This window comes from Tenrec ecaudatus, chromosome 13 (assembly GCF_050624435.1).
Source record: "Tenrec ecaudatus isolate mTenEca1 chromosome 13, mTenEca1.hap1, whole genome shotgun sequence".
In the NCBI taxonomy this organism is placed as follows: Eukaryota; Metazoa; Chordata; class Mammalia; order Afrosoricida; family Tenrecidae; genus Tenrec; species Tenrec ecaudatus.
In genome coordinates, this window is record NC_134542.1 from 15,659,331 (window position 1) to 15,685,884 (window position 26,554).

The following is a 26,554-nucleotide window of genomic DNA, read 5'->3' on the forward strand; positions in this document are numbered from 1 at the left end:
AGGAAGCCCTTTGCGGCATTCATGGAGGTCTAGACAAAGACATGTACATGCAAATATATATAGGAGGATGGGGAAATAGATCTATGTGTCTATATTTATAGGTCAAGTATTAAGGTGGCGGAAGGACCTTGGGCCTCTACTCAAACACTCCCTCAATGCATGAATACCTTCTTTTATTAAATTGGAACTCTATGATGCTCACTCTCCCGACACAACGGCTGGAGCCAAAGTGTGTGAACAAGTAAATGTGGTGAAGAAAGCTGATGGTGCCCGGCTATCAAAAGAGATAGTGACTGGGGTCTTAAAGGCTTGAAGATAAACAAGCGGCCATCTAGCTCAGAAGCAACAAAGTCCACATGGAAGAACACACCAGCCTGAGTGAGCGAGTGGTCCCAAAGGGATCAGTTACCAGGCATCAAAGAACAAAAAAATCATATCATTGACTGCACACCTCCATGATAGGATCGCTGAAGACAAATGGGTGCATAAGCAAATGTGGTGAAGAAAGCTGATGGTGCCCGGTTATCAAAAGAGATAGTGTCTGGGGTCTTAAAGGCTTGAAGGTGAACAAGCGGCCATCTAGCTCAGAAGCAAATAAGCCCACATGGAAGAAGCACACCGGCCAGTGCGATCACGAGGTGCCCAAGGGACCAGGTATAAGGCATCATGCAAAAAAAAAAAAAAGATGTAAGTGTGTGTATGTATGTGTATATATGTGTATATGTATATATGTATGTATATATATGTATATATATCATATTAAATGAAGGGGGAAGTGCAGAGTGGAGACCCAAGGCCCAAGTGTCGACCAATGGAGATCCCCTCATAGAGGGGTTTAGGAGAGGAGATGGGTTAATTAGGGTGTGAGGTAGTATCGATGAAGAACACAGCTTTCCCCCGGATCCTGGATGCTTCCTCCCCCCAACTACCATGATCCGAATTCTACCTTGCAGGGCTGGATAGGACAGAGGCTGTACACTGGTGCATATGAGGGTTGGAGGTACAGGGAATCCAGGGTGGATGATACCTTCAGGACCAAGGGTGTGAGGGACGATGCTGGGAGAGTGGAGGGTGAGTGGGTTGGAAAGGGGGAACTGATTACAAGGATCCACATGTGACCTCTTCCCTGGGAGAGGGACAGCAGAGAAGGGGGGAAGGGAGACTCTGGATAGGGCAAGATATGACAAAACAACGATGTATAAATTACCAAGGGCATATGAGGGAGGGGGGAATGGGGAGGGAGGAGGGGAAAAAAAAGAGGACCTGATGCAAGGGGCTTAAGTGGAGAGCAAATGCCTTGAGAATGATTGGGGCAGGGAATGTATGGATGTGCTTTATACAATTGATGTATGTATATGTATGGATTGTGGTAAGAGTTGTATGAGTCCCTAATAAAATGTAAAAGAAGAAAAGAGAAAAAAATGATTAGGGCAAAGACTGTACAGATGTGCTTTATACAATTGATGTATGTATATATATGAACTGTGAAAAGAATTGTATGAGCCCCAATAAATTGTTAAAATTTAAAAAAAAAAAAAAAGGAAGCCCTTTACTAAATCTTTCTGCCACATAGTGGCTGGGTGAGTTAGAACTGCCTTTTGCTTAGCAGCCGAGTGTTTAACCATTGTGTCCCCATGGCCACTGTGTGGCTCTGGAGATGTTCAGTCCCTGCACAGTAGAAAGGTCATGGCTCTACTGGTCAGTTCTTTCATATGAGGCAAATCGCTAGGACATCTTGTGCTTCAGTTTCCTCGCCTGCAAATTCAGGGTCATAACCACACCTACCTCTGTGCATACGTTTCCTATGGTTACCGTGTAAACTTGGTGGCTTGAAGCAACGGTAATAAACACCCTCACAGTTCTCGAGTGCCAGAAATCCAAAAGTAAGTGTCCCTGGCCCAAAACCAGGTAGATGAAGGCCCACTTTGGAGGCTCTGTTCTAAGGGAAAACCTGTCTTCTAGGCCTCTTTCTTTGTCTGGTGGCTGAAACATTCCAAGATCTGGGTCCCTTCCACAGTACCTCTTCTTCTTCACTCTGTGTGCAAATCCACCGGTCCCCTGCCTCCCGCTTACACGGCTACCAACCCTGGAGAAAGACATCATGCCTGGGCAAAGGAGAGGGCGAGCACAAAAGAGCAAGGACTGGCACAGTGGCTACAACAATTCATCCCAAGTCCAAACTCATTGCCATCAGGTTGCTTCCGATTCATGGGCTCATACCGCACTGCTATGAGGCTGGTGTAGGGCCAAGCAGTGCTTTGTTCCACGGTTCACCAGGCAGTTATGAGTCAGAACCAAATCAACAGCATCTAACCACAATTGCATTAGAGCCCACCCTGATAAGTCCATACAAGAGCCTTCACTTAATCACAACTGGAAAGAACCTGTTGCCATATCAGGTGACATTGAAGGTTTTCCATGGCATATGGTCTTGGAAAACCTTAGGATCTGGATGCAATCAATGCTCCATGGAAGCAGTAGTCAAGAGATCAGACGGTGGATCACATTGGGTAAAATATGCTACATAAGCAAGGATATTCCTTTGAGGACCGAGGTGCACCTGACTCAAGCCATCGCATCATATGCATGTGAAAGTTGGACATCAAATAAGGAAGACTGAAGAATAGAAGCATTTGAATTATGGTGCTGGTGAAGACTATCAAAATATCATGGACTGCTGAAAGAATAAACAAATTTGTCTTGGAAAAAGTAAAGCCAGAATGCTCTTTAGAGGCAAGGATGGCAAGACTTGGTTTTACATACTGTGGACATGTCAGGAGTAACCAGTTTCTGGAGAAGGGCATCATGCTTGGTCAATTAGAGGAGCAGCGAAACAGAGGAAGACCTTCACCAAGATGAACTGACATCGTGGCTACAACAATGGACTCAAGCATGGGAACAATTGTGAGGCTGGTGCAAGACTGGGTGGTGTTTCATTCTGTTGTGCATAGGATCACTGAGTCAGAACTGACTCAACAGAAACTAAAAACAACATCTTGGAAGACCATGATTAAGTCTACTGGACTCTGGGCTGCCAGGGGGAGGGTGTGAACTGAGGGACAGAGAGTCCTGAGTAAATGTCAGCCATTCTCTCTTCTGTCAGGGGAAGCCAGCCCCTAACACATCATTGTGGGTCCGGTAGGCGCAATTGTACGGCAATAAGTAAAGATCATAGTAAAGTTATAGAGAGCATGAGAGATAGAAGTGAAGTATAGAAATAAATGGAGTCAGACACAATTCATAGTAGCATGCTCACCTCAGCCCCACTCGATGGTCCCCATGGAGGGAGATTTAATGCTAGCCCAGACTTTTTATCTTCTCTGGGGACATACAAGCCCCCTAATTACAGGTGAGGACATATGTCACAGGAAGGGGCTGTCCTATAGGTAATACAGTAATCAGAAGGGGTGGTCTAGGGACATACACACAATAGGAAGGGGAGGGATTGGGGTTATACATGTGACAAGATGGGCGGACCCTAGATTCAAGATGGCGGCCTAACCTTGGTCATCCTTGGGCGGGTTTGACCTACAAGGAAACAGACAACTATCCTTATCAGAAGGGAGTGGGCCCTATTTGTTGTGGGATAAACAGTGGTGACTACTTGCTCTAGATGGCTGATAGCTGTCAGGAGGAATAACCCCTGACCTACTTCTGATGACCTCCAAGTGTAGTCATTCCCAAGCAGCTGTCTAGCATATATTTGGGGGCGACAGCTTGGGAGAAATCCTTCTGTATCCCACACCTCTTCTATCAGAGATGTCAAAAAGTGCCTCCGTTATGAAGGACCTGCTGTGAGGTTCAAACAAAACCCAGGTCCAAAAAAAAAGAAAGGAAACCATCTAAATGCCCATCAATTAAGCATTGGGCAAATGACATTCTATATTTTTATAAAGGAAGAGGAACCCTGGTGGTGCAGTGGACTACAAATTGAGCCACTTACCACAAGGTCAATGGTTCAAACCCACCAGTAGCTGCATGACAGAAAGATGAGGCTGTCTACTCCAGTGAAAAGATAGTCTTAGAACCCAAAGGGCAGTTCTATACTGCCCTAGTGGATTGTTATGAATCGGTCTCCACTTGCAGATAATGAGTTATTACTATAAGGAGGAATAAAGTACGCTTACAACAGGGATGGATCTTGAAACCATTATGGTAAGTGAACATTTTCAGATGCAAAAGATCACATGGCATGATTTCCATCTTATATAAATTGTACAGAATAGCAACTCCACAGAAAAAAAGATGAAGTAAAATAGTGGCTGCCAGGGGGTTGAGGTAGGGAAGACTAGAGAGTGATTGCGAATGGGTATGGGTTTCTCTTGGGGATGAAGAAAATGTTCAGGAATTAGAATGGAGATGGTTGTACAGTTTTGTGAATATACTGTAAAAATCAGTCAATTATATGCACATTTTTAAAGGAAAAAGATTGTGGCATGTGAATTATATAATTAAAAAGAAAAAAATACCCCACAAGTGTAAGACTTACAAAACTCAAATTCACTGCCATGGAGTAGATTCGACTACTGACGATATAGGATAGGGTATAAGAGCCCCTTTGGGTTTCTAGTACTACCTTTACAGGAGCAGAAAACCTCCTCTTTCTCCCGCATAGCAGCGAGCTGGTGGTTTCGAACTGACGACCTTAATTTTAACAGTGCAGTGTTACACCACCAAGGCTCCTAGACTTATAAAGGTTCAAGAGAAATTAAGGAACGACGTACGAACTGAAGTCTGCTACATACAGCACGCCACTTCCGCCCGACTAAGGTTTGCAAAGGTGTGACTGAACAGGCCTCTCCCCAACTCCTGTCAGCTTTCCAGGAGCTGGTTTCCCTCAGGCCCAGTCCACTCGCCTCCTCATCAGCCGCAGACGTGCCCCCTCGTCCGGCTCCGCCCACGCTCGCCCGCCCCTCCCTCGCGGGGGTCCCATTTATTACTAAGTCTTCAGCCCTCAGAGCGTCGGGAGCGGCAGGGCCTTCCCTACTAAGCAGGCTAGGCTGCCCATTCTATTGCCTTACAAAGTCTAGTGCATTCTGTCCAATTTTTGTCTTTCCTAAGCATATCGGTTATTCATCCAATACAGACCTATTTGATAAGATGGAGAATGGCAATCCTTTGCCTTCATATCAAAAACGGAGAGCAGTAGCCGTTGGACTCACTCTGGCAATACTTAAGACAGCCCAGACGAGAGAGAGACTGGGTCCTGTACCCTTCGGTCGCGGAGCCCACGCCAGCCCGCCGCGCATGCCCAGAGCACCTGACTCGCCATGCCGACTGTCAGCGTGAAGCGCGATCTGCTCTTTCAAGCCCTGGGCCGCACTTATAGTGAGTGTCGACCCTAGAACCTGGGCTCTACACGCTCGCAGGCGTCGGCCCTAGGACTTGGGCCCTATACCTTCGCAGGCTGCTTGGGAGCCCAGATCTGGCCTGGGCGGCCCGCATGTGCACCGGGCGGGGGGGGGGGGGGTTGAGGATCGGGGCGGCCCCGGCTCGCTTCCTGCCGGTCTAGGTCGTCTGAGTGCCAGCAAAGCCACGACTGCCATTGCGTCATGCGCACGTGCTCGGCGGACGGGTCTTTCATTCATAAATTCGCATCCGGCGAGCCTGCGCGCCTGGCGGAGCTCGAGGCAGGGGCGGGTGGGGAACAGGGAATGCCGCACCGTCTTGTATTCCGAGTGCATTCTGTACTGCCGTCCGAAGGCCGCCGCGGAGACGCCGTTTCGGAGAGGGTGGGAATAGGGTGTGGGTAGGAGAAAGGTTACAGCATCCCAACGGTCGTTATGAAAATAACCTTAACTGAGGGAGGGCCTGTGAAGTGCCGGGCGCTCTTCTAGGCACTTGGCAATAATGCAGCGGTGAGCAGGACGGCCACGTCCCTTGTTGTTTCTGATGAGGGTGGCAGACACTCATTAGCCACTCCATGAACTGATGTTGGATAATGTTAAATGCTGTGTGCTAAGAACATTTAATAAAGTGGACCCTTCTGAACCGAAAAATTGAAGGACGAGGAGTCTCGAGGGTGGGAGTTGGGGGTGTCTTAGTCTTCATGCCGCACCCGATCTCTTCTTCGGGTTTATAAACAGTGCCCCAAACAGAAAGGAAGGCTGGATGCTATTGTCAGCAATCTTGTACATGGAGCCATTGAAGTGCCCTCTGCCTCACCTCATGATTATCAGCTTGTGGAAAAGGCTGTAACAACGTACACTGGCCTACAATAGTAGGACAGACATGGGGTTACAGCACCTGCTCAAAAAAGAGAAAGTAGGGGACACACAGGAGTCACTGGCCCGTGGCTGTGCTGAATACCAGCTGGTAGATCTTAAGTGCCCCTTAATAGAGTCCGTCTTAAAGGCTAGGATAATTTTCCACACTCCCTGCCCTGGCTCTAGGTTCTTGATCGAGTGCCCCATATGGGAGACAGGGAGAGAGAAAGTATATGTGTTTATAGCTAAGTAATTTTTCACAGCCCATTTACTGCTTACAGAACATAATTAAAGCATAGTGATTAATCACAAAAACTATGTAATTATATATTGAGAAAAATTTATTTCTAATTACAAATAAATGAAATGGTGTAGCATGGGTAACAGTCTTCACATGGGGTGCTCGTATGTGGGCATATCTGCATGTGGGCAGACCCACCTGGAGACAGACAGAGGAGCAGTGTTTCGGTTCCTAAGACCATTGGAAATCTGTGTTTTCCAGTGGTCTTAAGTGACCCCTGTGAAAGGGTCGCTCAACCCCCAAAGGGGTCTGTACACACAGTTTGAGAACTGCTGCTTTAGAGCATTGGTTTTTCAAACAGATTTGGCCTACCACTGTTCCCTTTACAGGAAAAACCCCACAAAACTCAACCCCTCCCCCCCGCTGCCTGGCAATTCAAGACTTTTGTACTATAGCCCATAATCCAAATGTAGGACTCAGCTTGTGCAGCCCCAGGAGCCTTGGTGGTGTAGTGGTTACTTGTTGGGCTGTTAACCTCAGAGTTAGCAGTTTGAAACTTTGAATTCTTGGGAGAAAGATGAGGCTTTCCGCTACCATGAAGGAGTTACATTCCCGGAAACACGGACAGTTCAATGCTGTGACCTTGAGTTGACCTCGACTTATGGCAGAGAGTGAGTTCTGGATACTTACAGGAGCAGGGTGTGCGGGCTATATCATCCGCTTTGGGAAACACTGCTTTAGAGTACAGTTTTATGAATGAGTGCTGTAGTGCCTTTGATTGTTCTTAAATTTATCTTTAATTAATGATTTTAAATTAAAATTTGTACTGTCATACCTTCTGGGTTCACCATTGGGCTGTGTTTTCCTGGCACTGTCTTGGGTTTTCTGGTTGCCTATGAAAGCATTGTTTCAGTTTCCCCAAAGGTCAGGAATCGGGTAGTGCTGTGCTACAGGTTTCAGTGTGTCACCAGCTAACAGTCTAGCTGTCTCCGAGCTGCAGTCGTCCTGAGCTGGGCTGGGCAGCTAGGGAGCCTGATTCCAAGCTCAGTCACGTGGTTGCTCCAGACTTCAGATCACAGGAGGGCAAGAGTACCAGAAGGTAGCGGTCGCCAAAGCCATTGTGGAGGCTGATGCCCCTGCACCCCAAATGGGTGTAGGAGTGCCAAATGACTGCTCACTCACCACCATCCCCACACCCACGCCCCTATCCAGCTAGTCTGCCTTTTTCACATTGCTCCCAATAATTTCTTCTTCCCAGACTCACTGCTGCTGCTTTAAGCCAGCCCCTCACTGTGCCTCACTTGTACTGTTGAATCCTTGCTCCTATCTGTCCTCCCCCTGCCACCAGTCAGCAGCCTCTCCAGAATGCAGACTGGTCATGGTTTTGCTCATGTGAAAGCCCTCAGTGCAACTCCCTGTCACGTCTCTCCTGTTGGCCACTTTCTACTCCCTCATTTACCTTTCTCGCCTGCCAAATACATCCCCCTTAAATGCCTGTTATCTGCCTGATGAATTCTTCCCTCTTGAGAATCATTAGCCGACCCTGATTACTTCCTGTGCGCCACTCTAGGACCTTGCACTTACAATCCTCTGTATTTGTGTGGTTCTTTTCTAAAGTAAGAAGTAGGGCAGAAATGGTGTTTTATTTGCCTCTATAACCCTGGTACATAGTACAGTGCCTGGCATTCAGTAGGTGCTCAGTAAATATTGGTAAAATTTACTTAAGGTCAATGTCCAGAATCAAGAACCTGCTTTCCACCAGAATTGACATCTAATGGTAAGGTTGGTGCTCAATGCTTAAGGCCTCCCAGCAGCCCGGGCTGTAAGTACCTATCAAATGCTATTTTATACAGAAGTTCAAAACGCTTGTATTCTGTGTGAGGCTCTCAGGGTAAGAACTCCAAAGACACGCTGCCTCAGAGGATTTATATTACTAAAATTTACATGATTTTCTATTATGTTAGACCTGTAATTTGGAGCCAATATTTTGTGTGATTTTGATCCCTACGTAGGTGATTTTTCTTTAAGCAAATGGAAAATAACCGGCCTAGGTAAACTGATTCTATTTTTGATGTTAGTATAGGTTAGTCAGCCATTATCAGCTTTGTTTTAACTTTCTTACTATATTTTGAGTTAATTTTTGTCCAATACTGTGTGTGTTAAATTGTGGTATCCAGTGCCTGATATGTAGCATGCTTGTTGTATGTAACACAGTAATAGAAAACTGCAATTTTTATTCCAACGCCCACTTTGCCAAGCCGACTATAACGAGTTGTTTCTCTCCTCCCTCCTCCCTCCTCCTCCTAGCTGACGAAGAATTTGATGAACTGTGTTTTGAATTTGGCCTGGAACTTGATGAAATTGTACGTATTGGGTGTTTGTTTATAATCTGTATGAACTCAGTTCATAGACATTTTCCCTTTGTTGTCACTTTGTACTTAACTGTAAGGGTGCCCTTGTGGGCAGTGGGATGTCGTTGTGTCCAGGGGGCCAAATCCCAGATGCTAGAGTGTGTTACTGAATTAGAGTCCTAAAGCTCTCCTGCCTTGTTCCATATTCTGTCACCTCAAGTTATCTGGAACCAGTTTTTACAGGGATGTGCTGTGGAACGGTAAGGATTGTGCTTAATTTTTGATTACCTGAAAATATTATATCCAGTAGCAAAACCAAGTGAAGTGTTATTTTCAACTAAAAAAAAAGATAAGGCTAGGTCCAACTTTTCCAGTAAACCCAGAACAGCAGTGAGCTCTCCAGCCGTAGCTGCCTAATTAAGCAGGGCTTTGTAAGATTGTGGGCGGAACCCTGGTGGGGTAGTGGTCACAGATAGGCTGCTAACCACAAAGTCAGCACTTCAAAACCACCAGTTGCTTCTTGGAAGAAAGAAGTGGCTTTCGAGTTATAGTCTTAGAAACTCACAAGAGGAGTTCTACCCTGCCCTATAGGGTCGCTATGAGTCAGAATTGACTCGAGGACAGTGAGTTGTATGTTTGTTTTTTTAAGTTATTTTTACAGCTTATAAGGAGCCCTGGTGGCATAATAGTTCAGGGCTTGGATGCCAACCACAAGGCCAACTGTTTGAACCCACCAGCTGTTTTGAGAAGAGAAAGTTGAGGCAATATGTTTCTGTAAGGATTACATCCTTGGAAACAACCGTGGGGCAGTTCTGTGAGCTGGGATTGCTCTGTTACTATGAGATGGGATTGATTTGTGACAATGGGTGCTTGGTATGTGGGTTAGGGATGGGCCTGGGAAACACTGGGCATGTTCTTCGACAGTTGCTCACCTCTTTGGATTCCAGTTGTCCCCTCTCCATGTTCCCTTCATCCCCAGTGCCCCCTTCTGTTAGCCTCAATTCATTCCTAGCCCATCGCTGTCCGACGTGATCACCTGAAATAAAGGGGCTTCAGAAAGTTCACCGAAAAATGGAGTTATAAGATGATGTGTATTTCTGTGAGCATTTTTAAGCTCCTTCCTACAATGATCTCACCTGTGTTTTGACAAGTGATTAGAATATTTTAAAATGTAAGGACTCAATTCACTGCCATTAACTCCAAGTCCTAGTGACCCAATCAGACAGAGTGGAATTGCCCGAAGGCTTCCGAGACTGTAATCTTAGGGACTTAGAAAGTTTCATCTTTCTCCTGAGGAACAGCTGCTTTTGAACTGCTGACTTTATGGTTAGCCCAATACGTAAGCCTGACGCAACCAGGGTTCTTGAAAGTATTATACTTAAAAGAGATAGAATAATTCTTTTGTCGTGCTATTAGTTAGTGTTACTCTTTTCATGTAGCCTCTGTCTTCCTGACTTAGTTAGTGTTTCTTAATAATGTACCAGGTTTAAGATTATAAACATCTTCAGGGTAACAAAGGTAGGGTTTAGGTTTGTCTAATTCCCCCCCTGTCCCACCCCCACCCCCCATGCTCTTTTACTAATGATACGAGACAGTATTTGTGATCTTGCTGAGCATTTAGATTAGGGGTGGAGAACCTTTTTTCTGCCAAGGGCCATTTGGATAGTTAAACCATTCCTGGGCCATCCTGGTCCAACATTTAATTAACTCGCCCTTAATATGATGGCTGGAAGTGCTTCTCAGTAAGGTATATGATGTTGGCTCTTACTGATGATTTCATAGGCCTTATACAGCCTGTGAGGAGCCCTGGTAGTGTAGTGGTTATGAGATGGCCGAGATCCACATTGTCTGTAGTTCAAAACCACCAGCAGCTCCATGGAAGAAAGACTAGCCTTTTTACTCCTCTAAACAGTCCCGGAAACCCACGCGGGTTGGTCGCTCTGAGTCAGCACTGACTTGATGGCAGTGAGTTTGGTTCGGTTGTACTCCCTGCAGGCCAGATATTCCCTGTCCCACCCCACCCTTATTTAGATAATTGGGAAGTAGTCTGACATTTTCGTAGTTTTAAGTTTTCTTACACTTAGTGCACCACTAGAAGAATTACAAAACAGAACAAAAAAACTTTTTACAAAATTCAGCAGCTAGCATGTGCTGTTTAGGGATGATTGAAGAAGCTAGATGCTTGAACTCAGTAAAATGGGGGTACTTTCTATTCCTATTGTAGCTTTTCATATTCTCAAACCCATGATTTTATTGCAGAAAAAGTAACTATTACCCTATGTCTCTCATAGCCTTTACTTTTCAAAGAGCATTTAGATTTATCTCATGTTGTTCACTTCTCACTCTTGGCTTGTTTTAGACGTCTGAGAAGGAACTTATAAGCAAGGAGCAAGGTAATGACAGGGCAGCTGGGGCCTCTGAGGTCGTTCTCTACAAAATTGACGTCCCTGCTAATCGGTATGATCTTCTCTGTCTGGAGGGATTGGTCCGAGGGCTTCAAGTCTTCAAAGAAAGGTAAAGAAACATGTTCATCAAATACTTTGCTAACTTGGATTTTATGTCTTTCTTTTTAATCCCTATCATTATCAACCACCCTATTTAAGTTGTTTTTCCTTTTTTTTTTTTAAAGGAAAAAAAATCTTGCAGGGCAGGTTCAGCGTGTATGTAGCTCAGATAGAGGGAAAGTCTGGAGGATAGGGTTCACATGGATGGTGGCTATTCAGACATTTGCCTGAAGACTGAGCTGCAGCCTCTTATTCCTAGAGCAGATATTAAAACTGCAGAGGTTACTGATTTTCTGGTTTCTTAAAGGGAGCAAAATTCTTTAGCAGATCCGTGGGATTTACCCGAGTCCCATTGCAGTGACTGGTTCCTTGGATCCGTAAGGTTGCAAGGAAACAGGAAAGGAATGTACCTGCTATGAGGATGGGTCTTCAAGGGAGCCCAGGAGTGGAGCTTCCTTAATGGGAAATCAGAGGTCTTAGGAGGACTGGATGATCTTGACCGTGACAGTTGACCTCTCCAGTTTCAATCTGCTTAATCTATATAGAAGAATAAGTTAAAGGCCCCCTTGTAGACATTCATGTAACGAATATACAAAATAGTGGGTCAGTAAGGGGAAGAAGGGGTGAAAAAGTGAGAGTAGTCAGAAGATAATCACGGGACCTTTTGGTGTTGATCATTTATACATCCTCTGGTCGGTTGCAGAACTGAGAAGCCTGGTTGACAGGCTGGTCCTAAAACAGTGGGACTTCAGATGAAGTGGCAGGTGGTGAGTAGGCACTGTGTAAGGAGATTGAACTTGAGGCTTGACCCAGTTGGTTCTGTTTATAATAAGCTTGTATTTTAGGATCAGGGATAAACTTCTGAAAGTTTTGTTTCTCAACCCTGCCTCATCAGTCTGCATTCTTAACAAGTACCTTGTGTGATGTGTAAGATCAGACCAGTTTGGGAAAAGGGACTGAAAACCCTTGCTACTCAAAGCCTGGTCTGCGTGGTCTGTGGACTCGTCACCTTTGTGTCTCCTGGGAGTGTGTTAAAAATGTCACATTTCATTCTCCACTCTAGACCTCATGGATCAGAATCTGCAGTTTTATCAGATCCCCAACTGAGTGCAGGCACAGGGGCATTGGAGAATCACTGCCCTAAAGGTGTTTCCCTGTTGCCCCTGATGAGAACAGTGGCCTGGAGATGTGTTAGAACTGCAGATACTAAAAACCAAACAAACAAACCAAAAAGAAATGTAGATACTGATTCAGGAGGGGTAAGTGGAATTGAGGAATCTGTAAGCCATATTTTCCTTAGAAGGCTATAATCTCATGTTTGAATAAAACAAAGATTACCTATCTAATCCAACCCTCCAGCCGATGTTTAAACACTGGTAAACTATTGCTCAGTTAGTGGTTTTTTAGGCTTTGCTTAGAAACATGGTACCTCATGAGGCATCCGGCACCATTTGGGATAGCTCTTAATGGTAGAAAGTTGGCTGGCCTTTTGTTTATTTTTTAAAAATAGACAGTCAAAATGATTGCTATAATTGCAACCCATTATTTTAGTGCTTTTTATTTTATATCTTGATATGCATAAAATAGATTATATAGTTTAACATATCAGATATTTTGATTAATTATATGTTTAATTTTAGGATAAAAGCACCAGTGTATCAGCGGGTCATGCCTAAAGGAGAACTCCAGAAATTGATAATCACAGAAGAGGTAATGAGATAAATCTTTAAAAAAATGTTTTTTAATAAAAAATCTCTTGTGTACGTGTCTATAAGGTGAGGATGGAAAAAGAACAAATCTTTTTACCAAGGGGGTGTTTCTTTGCTCATTTACTAAAATGGTGCCTCCATACTTAGCCTTTAGCTCAGAAAAATAATATCCATAAGTTTATTTAGTGCTAAATTACAATAGACTGATAAAATTTTAAAAAGAAAAGCTTTTTAGAGGGGGTGCCATTTTTGGTAAAACCATTTTCAAGAATCTTACTGGAAAGGTAAATTTCCTGAGGACCACAACTCTGTCCTTTGTTCTCACTTTATCATTTCCTGGATGAACCTTTGTGACATTGTCAGGAGCACGGCAAACTTTCTATCCCAAGATAATGTTTTAAAGAAAATCATGAATGTTTGCCACCGCTAATGATGATATAAATTCCAGACAGCTAAAGGACGCCCTTATGCTGTTGCAGCAATTCTCCGCAACGTCAAGTTCACCCCAGACCGGTACAACAGCTTCATTGACCTCCAGGAGAAACTACATCAGAATATTTGCAGGTTTGTGGTTACACTGTCCCTCTTGCACCTCTCCTCTAGGTGCCCCTCCCCACTTTTCTCCCTCCTCTGCCCTCTTCGTGCCCGCTCCTCTCCCGCTAGCCCCTCTCCTCCCTCCAAGAGATGCTTGCATAGGATTTATAAATTAATCATACATGAGAGCAACAAGAGTTTCAACTTGCTTTGTCAGGTATTTGCGCTTCTGCTTGTAAATGGTATATTCATTTAAAAGATACTCTAATACAGTGTAAAGAAAAAATAATCTAGTCCTAGAAATTTTTGTTTGTTTAAATCATTGCTCAGTTTAGACTATTGGAACTAAACCATGGTGGTTTGAAATATGGCCCATAGTATAACAAGTGGGAAGAAATGGTGTGATCTCACCATTGGAATGAATATAATTCTAAATTGTCGGAGTAATCTCTAAAGTCAAACTCAAGGTTTCGTAATGTCCACATTGCCTTACTCTGTCTTTGCCACTGTTAGACATCATGTCCTTTTTTTTCATAGTCATTTTATTGGGAGTTCATACTGCTCTTATCAGAATCTATATTTTTTGCCATCTTCATTTTCAAAACATTTTCTCTCTCCTTAGCCCTTGGCATCAGCTCCTCATCACCCCGCCCCACCATCATTTCCTGTAGTGCTCCTACAGGAAACGAGTGTGAAACTAGCCACCCGTGCCGTGCAGTCGGTTCTGACGCAGAGCAGCCCATAGGCCAGGGTACCACTGCCTCAGGTGTCCAAGGCCGTAATCGCTATGGAAGTACCCTGCCACATCTTTCTCCCGTGGTGCTGCAGTAGGTCCCACCACTGGACGCTCTGTAGCAGCTGAGCTCTAAACCACGGGGCCACCAGGGCAGCTTAAGGCTCTCAAGTCTCAAGACTTCCTAGAGATTGAGGAAGGTCAAATTCAGAATCCTGCAGCTAATTTTCATATCCCAATAAGCCTGGAAACCCCTGATATTCAGAACACTCAAGCTTTCTAGCTAAACCTCAAGTTTCTTTTCAGAGTCCTGAAATGCGTTGACACTAGTTGACTGCAGGTTTGGTTGACAGCTAGAAAGGGCTTGAATAAAAAAGGAAAAGTCTTTTCTGTTTTTAAGGTAATTGCTGGTCAGTAAATGATGGAGACTAGGGAGCGCTTCTGTATATGTGATGGATTGTAAACAGGGTTGAGAGGAATATAATGTTTTCTTCTGTGATGAAAATGTTTATAAAGAAGATCCCCATGTGATAAAGCCGCCTGACTTCTCTTTTCTTGAACGTATGAGGGAGTACCAATTAAAAAAAAAGGGGAGGGGGGAAAGTACCGCAGGGCAGAGCTTTATTTCGTAGTATGCATTTTTCTAGGTCGGTGAGCATCCAGCAACTCTCTGAGTTAGTGCATCCAGGGGCATCCCCTGGGAAGGTTCTCTTTGGTCACAGTGAATTTTTTCATAAAAGCAGTATTGCATGAACCTCGATTTTTGTGATGGCCGGTTTAAGAGAACAGTGTATGGCTGTGAAATTTTCTTTCCTGCTCTACAAAAATGCCTCAGAAACTTGTGATGTTGAACTCAGCTTACAAGAACAGTGATATGGGTAACACTCAAGTGTATGAGTGGTTTTTGCATTTCAAAAAAGGTGAAATGTCAGTTGAGGACAAACTTCTCTCTGGATGTCCTTCAACTTCCTGAGCAGACAAAAATGTCAACTCGTAGTGAGTTTGGAGTTCAGTTTACCAGGCCAGACTGTTATTCAGGCTTTCTGTTTAGAGGTTCTCAAATGATAGTGTAACTGTGACAAAAATGCCTGATTTGTGGCAGACAGGGGACTGACTGGTTTATACCACCACGACAGTGCACCTGCTCACACAGCCATATCAGCGTGCCAGTATGTGGCAAACAGCGTGACACTCTTGCCCAACACACATGACTCACCTGACCTTGCTCCATTCAACTTCTTTTTGTTTCTGCGAATGCAGAAGGACGTGAAAAGACAGTAATTTGACAACACAGAAGAGGTGAAGAAAAAGCAAGAGAGGTGCTGTCAGCTATCAGATGAGTTTGAAAAACGTTTCCAAGAATGGAATCGCAGATTTGACAGATGTGTTAAGTGTAATGGAAAGTACTTTGAAGGGGAAAAATTTAAATACCGTATATACTCGTGTATAAGCCAAGTTTTTCAGCACATTTTTAATGCAGCTTTTGTGTTAAACTTAGGTGCCCCAGCTGATATTCGGGACAGCTTATACCCGAGTGTATACAGTACATTGCTTTGAGGAAGGAGAGGAGAAAACTAAATCAATAAATAAATTCCAGGCATATCATTTCAAAACACAAAACAGATTTAAGATTGCTAACAAATGTATCTGCCTTTGATCTTCTGTTTTGGAAAGACCTCATTTAAATGCCCTATTTTTATGTAGGTCAAAAGGTATTGCTTCACTTTGTTCAACTTTAAGCTCTATTTCATCAGACATTTCTGGAAGTCACGAGCTTGTTCTAAAAGAAGGAAGAGGAATACACGCCAGTCCTTGTAGTGTTCCAGAGTGATCAGTGGGTTCCAGTGACCCTCTCCTAGAGTGGACTTTGGAAGTGCTTGTTAAGGATTGTGTACCTTTCATCTAAGTCACCGGATTTGTTGGCATAAAGTTACTGGCATAATTATCCTTCTGTAGCTGTAGTTTCTGTAGTGATGTCACATTCAACTCTATATTGCTGTGGAACAAATAATATTCATAGTTAATTGCATTTTCTTACATATTAAGTTAAAATCTAAATGTTATTGGCAGCTTTTAAGTAGCTTAGTTATTAATGAATAATACAGCTATATTAGGAAACCAATAGAAAGGTATAAAATGCAGCAATTCAGTCTATTTTCATAAAAGCATTTATGTTTACTTGAGACACTTCCTCAAGGGGAAGTAGGTTAAAAGAAGGTAAAGGGGATGCCAACTTTGAACGTGCCCCAGCAACCGTATGTAGGAGAGCATGGTGACGCGGAGTGCATCTCAGCTACTGCGAGAACGTGTTGTGCGTAGTTAGGAGCGTTGTCCTGACTGCTGGTCATGGCAGGAATGTGTTCATTGTAGCCCACCAAAGGTGCCGTTTCCTTCCGTCTGTTTTCAGGAAGGGTTTGCAATAGGCGTCCTTATCTTTAGGATTTCTGCTTTGGAATATTCACATCTCTTTTTTTTTTTAATTTAGGAAACGCTCCTTGGTTGCTATAGGTAGCCATGATTTGGACACCTTATCAGGGCCATTTACTTATACTGCAAAGCGCCCTTCAGATATCAGATTCAAGCCTCTCAATCAGACCAAGGAGTATACAGCCTGTGAACTGATGGACATGTACAAGGTAAATCTTTGATAATGTGCAACAGCTGCACATAAATTCTGTAGTGAGTTCTTAGAACTAGAGTGCTTTCTAAAACTCTTGAGTGTCCGAGCTTCAACCCAGAGACTCTTCCTTCATCTGGTCTAGGGTGGGATCTCGGCATAGATTTGTTAGTTTCTGTTTTTCCACCTTCTCCGAAGCTTTAGTGTACTGTTAGTTTTGGGAACTGCTGCAGTAGACCGTACCTCATAGCAACCCATATATTTGGGCAAAAACAAACTCATGGAAGTATAAGACTTAACTAGTTTCCTTTGGGAAAGACTGTTGCACCGTATTTAACACCCACTGTTGGCATTTGAGAATCCAACAGTGGAAATGAACTCAATCGTTAATGTAAGGTGAACATAATAAGTAGAAGTAGTGAATGTCACTCCTACAAGCAGCTGTCTCACCTTTCTGTGGTTTGCAAATGATTCCTTGCTACTTTGCTAAGGAGTTCTGGTGGTTATAGTTTGTGTAGAGGATTCGGGCACACTCAGCCAAATTACCCAACTCGCTGTGTTCTGTCTTTCCCCAGTCAGAGAGGAAGTGTGCAAGGATATGAAGACACTAGTCTCTATCTCAGTGTCTTCTGGATGTAGAACTTTCTGTAATTGGGGGCTTCTTGTCCTCCTGACTTTCCCCTCTTTCATGTTTGGTAGACATATAAACTAAGTAAAATGCGATCAAAGACAAGTTTTGTTTGACGCGGGGTTTTTTTTTTTTTTTCCCCCAGACTGATAATCACCTTAAACAATATTTACATATCATTGAAAATAACCCTCTGTACCCAGTTATCTATGATAGCAATGGCGTTGTGCTTTCAATGCCTCCAGTAATCAACGGTGAGTGATTTCCAAAGCCTCGTGGACGTTTGCTGTTTCTTCAGCTTGTCTTCAGCATTTCTTGTCATTCTCAATGGAGAGGATTAAATTAAATAACTCTTACCCTGAGCAATTTGAGTCGTTGGCACATGTGATTGTAGGTCTTTTCATTTATTCATTCAAGAAATGGTATGATCTAACATTTCATTGGAAATTTTTGTGAAATTTATAAATGTGTAAGTATGTATAAGCTTATACATACTGTTGTGTGACAGTCTCCCCATTCTGTTCTACTCTTCCAAAGGGTGGTGGTACTTTGATTGAAGCAGGCTGTTAACTTGCTTAAACTCCAAGTTTAGCCTTGTCTTATCTGTAGTTTTGCTGTTAAACTACAACATTTAAACTTTGTTCCCTTCTTAACTCGTTTCTGAAGGCTGTTTTGATGAGGCAACTTAATTATATTGACCCGATATAATGACAGTTCAGTCAGATGTGCACCCATGCAGTATGTGAGGAAAGGGATTGGTTGATTCATGGTGGGAAGGATTGTCTCCTCCTCTAGGCCTTGGGTTGGGGTAGTTAGGATGGGTAAAAGCATAGCATTGGAGAGATCCAGGTATGGACCCAATTAGCCTGGCTGCTTGCTGGCTTGTGACCAGGGTCCAGCAGCTGACTCTCTGAACCTTAGCTACCTTGTGTGTGGCCCTATCGCAGGCAGTCTTTACCGCAAGATTAAACAGGACCATGTAAGCGGAGTGTTTGGCACAGCAGCTGACAGACACACTGTGTTTGCATTCAGTACAGGCTTCTTGTTATTTTACTGCAGTCTCTAATTTGAATTAGAGACTTTAAATGAAAGTTGTATGCCCTAAATTCTTAAGGTGTCAATTTTTACTATGCCTCACATTTTAAAATGTAATTTCTGTTTTGTTGAGCTTTTAGCCCACGTAAATTTCCAAGGATGATTTTTCATTTATTATTCTGTTTTCATTTCAGGGAATCATACCAAAATAACACTAAAGACTAGAAATGTATTTATTGAGTGCACGGGAACTGACTTTACGAAGGTACATAATATTTTGTTACTAGACAAGAGTGATGATACTTCTGGGACAAGTCATATGGTTAAACCTTAAAATATGTTTCTTTTGTAGGTGTAAGCTTATTTTAAATATTTCAAAAACTGTACATAGATAATCTGTGACAACGAATATTTAGCTAGCACCTACTGTCTTTCCGGTGCCAGGAATTTAATAATGAGTAACATGGTTCTTGGCTTCCGGGGAGAGTTGGCCCAAATGTGTCTAAGCTGTACTGGAGCAGGCGTTGCAGGGAGAGCATAGGAATGGCTCCTCTTACTCGACTCAGTTTAAATGCTGAATGATTTCTTTTTTTTAAAAGAAAGTTAATTGGCTACAAGGAAAGGTTACTTACCACATTGTTAAAAGATTTATGCAAATGAAGAGATCTCAGCTATTCAGGATACTAGCTTTTCATTTGCTCTGTCACTGTCTGTCTGGGAGTGGGCTATTAAGAAAGGGTGCTTCGAGGTTGTACACTGGTGCAGATAGGAGCTGGAGGCACAGGGAATCCAGGGTGGATGATACCTTCAGGACCAGGGGTGTGAGGGGCGATGCTGGGAGAGTGGAGGGTGAGTGGGTTGGAAAGGGGGAACTGATTACAAGGATCCACATGTGACCTCCTCCCTGGGAGAGGGACGGCAGAGAAGGGGGGGGAAGGGGGACTCCGGATAGGGCAAGATATGACAAAATAACGAGGTATAAATTACCAAGGGCACATGAGGGAGGGGGGAGCAGGGAAGGAGGGGGAAAAAAAAAGAGGACCTGATACAAAGGGCTTAAGTGGAAAGAGCAAATGCTTTGAGAATGATTGGGGCAGGGGATGTATGGATGTGCTTTATACAATTGATGTATGTATATGTATGGATTGTGATAAGAATTGTATGAGCCCCTAATAAAATGTAAAAAAAAATAATAATTTTTTAAAAAAGACCTCACTTTCAAATAAAAAAAAGAAAGAAAGGGTGCTTTTGCCATACATGACTTCGTTGTAGATCAGCAAAGGTGGAGAGCGAGCTGGCAGCTGAGGTGGAAAAGAAAGGGAAACCCGAACGGCAGAAAGCCAGGTCCACTGTGGCTGAGTGGACTACGAGGCCTAGCAACTGATGCAGTGTTTCTGTGACTACATGTTTGTGGAGCTGTTCACCGGCCTTGTCTTTCTCCGGCCCAGAGATCGATGGCTTTAAATCACCATGAGGCCAAACAGCCCAGTCCTTAACCCAAGGGTCCTCAAAGTTTTAAATGGGGACCAGTTCACTGTCCCTTAGACCCAAATGGGGGGCCAGTTTACTGTCCCTTAGACCCGTTGGGGGGCCGGACAACAATTAAAAAAAAACTGAACAAATTCCTATGCGCACGACATATATCTCATTTTGAAATAAACAAACAAGGCAAAAACAGCCAGCGGGCTGGATAAATGTCCTTGGTGGGCCGCATGTGGCCCGCGGGCCGTAGTTTGAGGATGCCTGGCTTAACCTCACAACACCAAAGGGCCCCCTTAAAGTTAGTCAGATATTTCAATTTAAAAATTTTCTTTTAAACAAAAAAGACAATAGTCTTATAGATATGCATTTAACCCTCATAATAGCCAAAGGAACTTAACTTAGCACATGAGGAGACGGGTGCAGAGAGGCTAAGAAGTGACTTGCTCAAAGTCAGGGAGCCCTGCTGGCATATTTACACAGTGAGTGTTTAAGGGCTGGCCTGCTATTCCCCCCCAAAATTTGGCAAGAGAAAAAGAAGATAGTTTGCTTCCATGAAGAATTACAGCCTTAGAAGCCTGGTGGGGACATTCCACCCTGTCCTGTAGAGTCATTATGAGTCAGATTTGGTGTGGGGGTTGTCCCACATTACACCACTGTAAGTGGTTGGGCCCAGAATTGAGACAGTCTGGCTTCAGAGGCCGATGAGGTGAGATTGATCAGATTCTCTCCAGGCATTTCTCTTTCTCCCCTAAAACTTGGTGGATCCCAGGCTGGGGCCAGGGAGAAGTAAATAACTCAATCTGGAATTGTCAGCATCAGGCTTCCCTAACTCAGAACACCTGCAGGTAAGAATAGCTGCACTTGAGCTTATACATTTTTATTTCACTCCTTTTTTAGACTGTATATATAAAGGTCCATTTTTAGATGTTTGGGAACGGAATTATATTGACTTAATTCATTTCCATTTAAGGACGGTAATGTGTTATTTATAGATACCCATACTGTTTGTGTTTTTTTTTTTCATTTGCAGGCAAAAATAGTCCTGGATATTATTGTCACCATGTTCAGTGAATATTGTGAGAATCCGTTTACGTAAGTTTATTTAGCATCTTGGTTGATTTCCTAAGAAGGTCTGCTGGCCCAGTGGCTAGCTGCTTGGCTGCTAATCAAAAGGTCCAGTTCAACTCTACCAACCACCCTCCAGGAGAAAGATGTCGCCGTGAGATTCCATACAGAAACCCCGTGGGACAGTTGTACTCTGTCCTCTAGGATCACTATGAGTCAGAATGTGTGTGATGTGGTGGGTGTTTGTTTTTATTGATTGCCCACCGATCTGAAGGCAAGTTATTAAGACCTTGTGCTAAATATAAAGATGAAGATGGGATTCCTGAGCCTGGAATATAAGACATGTGCATCAATAATGCACAAAATAAAAGTGAGTCTTGGAAAGGGTTAGTGATGTTCTCTAGCTGCCTATAAGAGCACGCTCCTGAAGGAAGGGCAATCTGGGAAGTCTTCCTGGGGGAATGAAATTTAAACTGCATTTAAAGCAGGTTGCACCTGAGAGCATAAAGTGGGGACATAAACGCAATAGCTGAGCACAGGTGTAGTACGAGATTTTGCAGCAAAGCAGGGAACCAGCATACAGACAGCCTCCTCGGTGCAAATAGCCAGCATAACAGATAAGTCATCCTTATCCTTCAGTGGTTGTAAGTCCGCCTTCACTTTCAAAGGATCGAACCAACTCCTTCCAGAAACGGTTCTTCTTAACAAGCACCTGCACTGCAGCATGTGCAGCTTGTAGATACGGAAATGCAAGCCAGGCTCTTCTTGCTCTAAAATAAGACTCAATAATAGCACTGCGTGTACCTGTTCCAACAGAGCCACAGATTCGACGGAAAGACTGACCTTAGAGACACCCTAAGGAACAGACCTCGTTTGTGACCCAGGGACCACTGGAGCTTCCTAGGATCTCAGTGTGTCTCTCAGAGCATACTTTCTTTGAACTGTTGTGATTTGAGTGAATGTTTGCAGAGCAAATTGGTTTTCCACTCGACACTTTACACACATTTGGTTTCCGGGTGTTCATTCCGGTCCCCACAGGCTAGCAGTCGCTTCTGAGGCGTCCAAGGGCTGTAGCTGATGCAGAGCGTGGCACGCTTTTGTGATGTTAGAGCCAGTCCTGCCACTCACAGCGATTTACAGCTTGTTCGAGAACCATCATGTATTTTTACAAATGAAACCCCCATTACTTGAATCATATCCTTTAAATGTTTCCATCTTGCTTCTTGAACCACACGTCCACACCCCAAGAGCTGCACGGGGGCTCTCGAGCCGCAGGTTGTTGACCTGCTGGCCTAGTGGGCTCAGAGCATATCTTCTTTATTTATTTATTTATTAAACACGTTTTTTTTCATCTCTTCTTTAATGTAATTGCTTTGTAAGCCGATGTTTCCCTCAATGTGTGCTCCCATTATGGGTCACTCTCGTGTTGTTAAAAGGATGTGTGGAGGTAGAAGCAAGACAGATGACCTGGGCGGTGTCCTTGTGCCTTGGACAGCATTTCAACAATGAGCCCAGGCGGCACTCTTGGTTAAGCCTCGAGCGCTGGCTGCAAGGCTGGTTCAAGCTCACCAGCTGCTCTGTGGGAGAAAGCTGACGCTCTCTGCTCCCAGAAAGATGTACAGCTTTAGAGCCCTCTCCGGGGTCCCAGGTTCTTGAAGATAGACTTCTGGGGGATCAATTGATGTTATTTGATTGGCATCATGGGCTAGCCTAGAATGTATCTCACTGTCAGCAAGGAATCTCTAGAGAAGCAGTTCTTAACCTGTGGGTCGTGACCCCTTTGAGGGGTCGAAAGACCCTTTCATGGGTCACCCAAGACCATCGGAAAATATATTTCCAATGGTCTTAGGACCTGAGACACTGCTCCTCTATCTGTTCCCAGGTGGGTCTATCCACGTGCAGGTACCCCACGTGAAGACTGTTACCCATGCTACACCGTGCTTCAAGACAAAATTTCATTTACTTGTCATTAGAAATAAATATTTCACAATATATCATTATATATTATTTTGTGATTAATCACTGTGGTTTAATTATGTTCAATTTGTAACAATGGAAATATATCCTGCATCTCAGATATTTACATGATGATTCGTAACAGTAGCAAAAATATAGTTACGAAGTAGCAACGAAAATAATTTTGTGGTTGGGGGTCACCACCCCATGAGGAACTGTATGAAAGGACCACGGCCTGAGGAAAGGTGAGGACCGCTGCTGTAGAGGATGCTTGCAGTGAGCACTGGGGAATAAGCCCCCAAGCTGGCACAGAGGTCACTGCAGGAGGAATGGGAGCGTCATCGTGCAGGCAGGGCGGTCAGTCCGGCAGCAGAGGTAGAATATGTGTAGCTATTTGCAGATGAAGTGAGAGATGTTACTCAGCCCTGAATGTTTTCAGTGTTTACTTATGTATTGGTCTTTTTTCAGAGTTGAAGCAGTTGAAGTAGTGTATCCGAATGGGAAGTCACATACCTTTCCAGTAAGTATTTAAGAAGTTACCGGATGACGGTGATGAGGAGAACACTAATAACAATGGGTGTAGAGGGGGGTTACCCGCCCACCCACTCAGTGTGGCAGCGAGAATAAGAGAACAGGCTCAGGGCTCAAGTGCTTGCTTAAGCTTGGAGTGCAGACTGTTCATCCCCGGCTGGGAACTGATTCGATGGAATAGCTGTGGATCCTTGTAGGCGTGGTGCATTGTGACACTTGAGTTCTTCTTTCCTGGTCACAAACTTTTACTTACATGAAACAAAATGGAAACTCTTTAGCTGGATTGATAAGCATCTTAGAAAGGTGCGGTATACCTAGATTTTACTGCAGGGAATAGTGATGAACCATCTCAGAGAGAGCATTGGCTGGGGTTTTACATTCGTGCCAGGCCGTGTGTACTGTCTAGCAGCTAGAGTGCTCGTGTCTCAGTGTAATCTGGGGACTCTTCTTTTTCTTCTTAAGGAGCTGGCCTACCGGAAGGAGATACTGAGAGCTGATCTCATCAACAAAAAAGTTGGCATTAAGTATGTTCTGCAAACTTCACTCATTTGTTGATGGCAGAATTAAAGAACAGAGTAAACACATGAGTCTTCGCTCTTACCTGAAAGTATGCTTCCGAGGAACCTAAGTGCTGACAGGGCGTCAGCTGTTGGGATGTATAGGGTCCAATTAATACATGAAAAGGGGGTAAAAACCAAGTGTTGTTCCTGATTGTAGCTTATTTTAAAGCCAAATATTAAGAGGTTTTAAAAAATTCTTTGAAACTTACATTTTGTACATTTCTAACAGAGAAACTCCAGAAAATCTTGCCAAGCTTCTGACCAGAATGTACTTAAAGTCAGACGTTATCGGTGATGGGCACCAGCTAGAGATAGAAATCCCTCCAACGCGAGCTGACATCATCCACGCCTGTGATATTATAGAAGATGCTGCAATCGCTTATGGATATAACAACATCCGGATGAGTCTACCGAAATCCTACACAATCGCTGATCAGGCAAGATTCCCTACACCCCCTGCCAGCACTCCTTATTGTGAGAACCTGATCATGCAGTGCCAGGAAGGTTTCTTGAGAAGTAGAACAGAAGAATCAAGCATTGTTTTGACATGCTCTGTGTGTTAATCCAGGTTGACTAGAGAAACAAATTCATAAGCACACGTGTATAAGAAAACAGCTTAATAGAAAAGAGCAATTGCATACTGAGAGAACATCCCAGCCAAACCCAGTTCATTCATGTCCGTAAGTCTGATATTAGCCCCTATAGCCGATACTAGTCGATAGACTCCTCTGTAGACTCTGGCAGCACGTGCAGTGATGCCGAGTGCAGGGGGTCACAGCCCCCTGGGTGGAAGGTCTTGTGGATCCAGTGGCAGTGCAAGCATCTCATCTCTGGCACAGGTCTCCACATATCTCTTCCAGCTCTCAGCGTTGCAAGAGTAGAAAAGGGAAGGCAGAGAGAGAGAGTGTCTGGCCTCCATTGAGCTATTTATCTCTGCTGCGCTTCCATATGAGGTCATAAAGTTGCGATCTGATTGACAGGTTAGACTCCACCCCTTTGTTCCAGTTGACAGGAGATGATGTAACTGCCACACTGCTATGAGAGGCCTTTGTTATGGGGAGGATGCAAAAAGCGTGCCTGCTGCTCCAGAGTTGAGTGGAAAACCTGTGGTGACTTGCTCTTTGAAGAAAGACAGGTTCTGAGCCTGGAGCCCTCTTCCATCTTGAACTGGCGGCTGCTTTCTCAGCTGGGGCAGGGTGGGCTGGGCATCTTCTGTCCAATACGTGGGGGTGTGTGCAAAGGAGATGGTCAGGTGGTGGCACTAACGCATTAGTTTCTCTGAAATGACATGCTCGCTCTGAACCTCTTTATTACAAAATAGGAAATGTTACTGAGGGAAATCAAGTGAGCCTTTCTATCTCTTTCCCCCCCAGTTACCTCTTAATAAGCTCACAGAACTCCTGCGACACGACCTGGCGGCGGCTGGTTTCACCGAGGCACTCACGTTTGCTCTGGTACGACCTCCGGCCTTTCCTGCTCAGCGGGTTGTTTTTGTGTGTTCCTGGGAGCATTTATGAAATTGAGAAGGCTGAGTTTTCCCAGTGCACTTTGTCATTTGAGATTACACTAGAGCTGGTATGTAAAACAACAAGGTAGAAGGGATCTGTATTTAGTCAGGAATGTGCAGGATTCAAAACTAATCTTATGGTGGTAGGGGACACACAGCATGTCTGTCAGCTTCACCCGAATGTGGAGGGTTTGTACTGAATTACAGAACTGAATTTACTGAGTGAAGACATGTAGGTCTTGGTTGTGTCTGTGACCACTAGGTGCCACCCTAGTGAAGGGCTTGTGAACTCTTCCCCCATTAAATTGACTCCTTTGTCTTTGAGCACACTCCCAACCTTTTTTTTTTTTTAGTTAGAAGGCTGACACAACAGACCCCTGTCAGAAAGTGACTTGTATTATAAAATCAGAGGAAAACTCCCACCCCGTGCACACTGACCACGGGAAAGACTGAAACAAGCACGCACCTTGCAGCTGCTGTTTCTCTTGGCTGCACGTTTCTGGGCCGCCGCAGTGTCGTTCTCACTGCAGCAGTCCAGGAGCAGCTGAGCCCGTAGGACAAAACCTGAGAAACAAAGCCACCCAAAAAGGCTGCCTCACTTCCTCAACCTCAGCCCTGAAATTCCCCCTCTCAGCATATTTACAGCATTGCTGTTGATGCGTGGAAGGTTGTAAGGTGTTGTGCCCTGTCACTCCAATAGTGCTCTCCTACATCTATGTCTAGGTTCTGTAATTCATGCCAATGGCTACACAGAACTCGCAGACAACATTCACATTTAAGGGCTTGTTAAGGATGAGAAATGCTTAGGTTACATTGTTCATCAGGACATGTTCCAGTTCTGTCGGGGACTATTAGTAAACAGCCAAAGGGCCTGACACTGGCTCTAAGCCTCAGC

The 26,554-nt window shown here is 44.1% G+C and overlaps 2 protein-coding genes across 8 annotated transcripts in view; one reads left to right on the forward strand and one right to left on the reverse strand.

The window, feature by feature from the left end:
- The window catches only part of MOGAT1 (monoacylglycerol O-acyltransferase 1), a 75,159-nt gene extending 70,248 nt beyond the window's left edge, over positions 1-4,911 (reverse strand). For 3 of the 7 annotated variants that reach the window (XM_075528935.1, XM_075528936.1, XM_075528934.1), the window contains exon 1: positions 4,746-4,911. The gene's annotated coding sequence lies outside the window, so the exon portion shown is untranslated. Of the gene's footprint in view, positions 1-4,724 lie in introns of all 7 variants that reach the window. The other 4 variants (XM_075528931.1, XM_075528933.1, XM_075528932.1 and 1 more) reach the window with 2 other exon arrangements.
- Positions 4,912-5,223: 312 nt separating this feature from the next.
- Positions 5,224-26,554, forward strand: part of FARSB (phenylalanyl-tRNA synthetase subunit beta) — a 59,605-nt gene continuing 38,274 nt past the window's right edge. Inside the window, exons 1-13 of the mRNA XM_075530336.1 lie at positions 5,224-5,328; positions 8,755-8,810; positions 11,158-11,312; positions 12,943-13,012; positions 13,460-13,575; positions 16,764-16,914; positions 17,669-17,777; positions 18,753-18,823; positions 21,071-21,132; positions 23,530-23,581; positions 24,055-24,116; positions 24,382-24,589; positions 25,526-25,606. Of these exons, the coding sequence (XP_075386451.1) occupies positions 5,271-5,328; positions 8,755-8,810; positions 11,158-11,312; positions 12,943-13,012; positions 13,460-13,575; positions 16,764-16,914; positions 17,669-17,777; positions 18,753-18,823; positions 21,071-21,132; positions 23,530-23,581; positions 24,055-24,116; positions 24,382-24,589; positions 25,526-25,606 (1,251 nt within the window). The 5' untranslated portion in view covers positions 5,224-5,270. The remainder of the gene's footprint in view (positions 5,329-8,754; positions 8,811-11,157; positions 11,313-12,942; positions 13,013-13,459; positions 13,576-16,763; positions 16,915-17,668; positions 17,778-18,752; positions 18,824-21,070; positions 21,133-23,529; positions 23,582-24,054; positions 24,117-24,381; positions 24,590-25,525; positions 25,607-26,554) is intronic.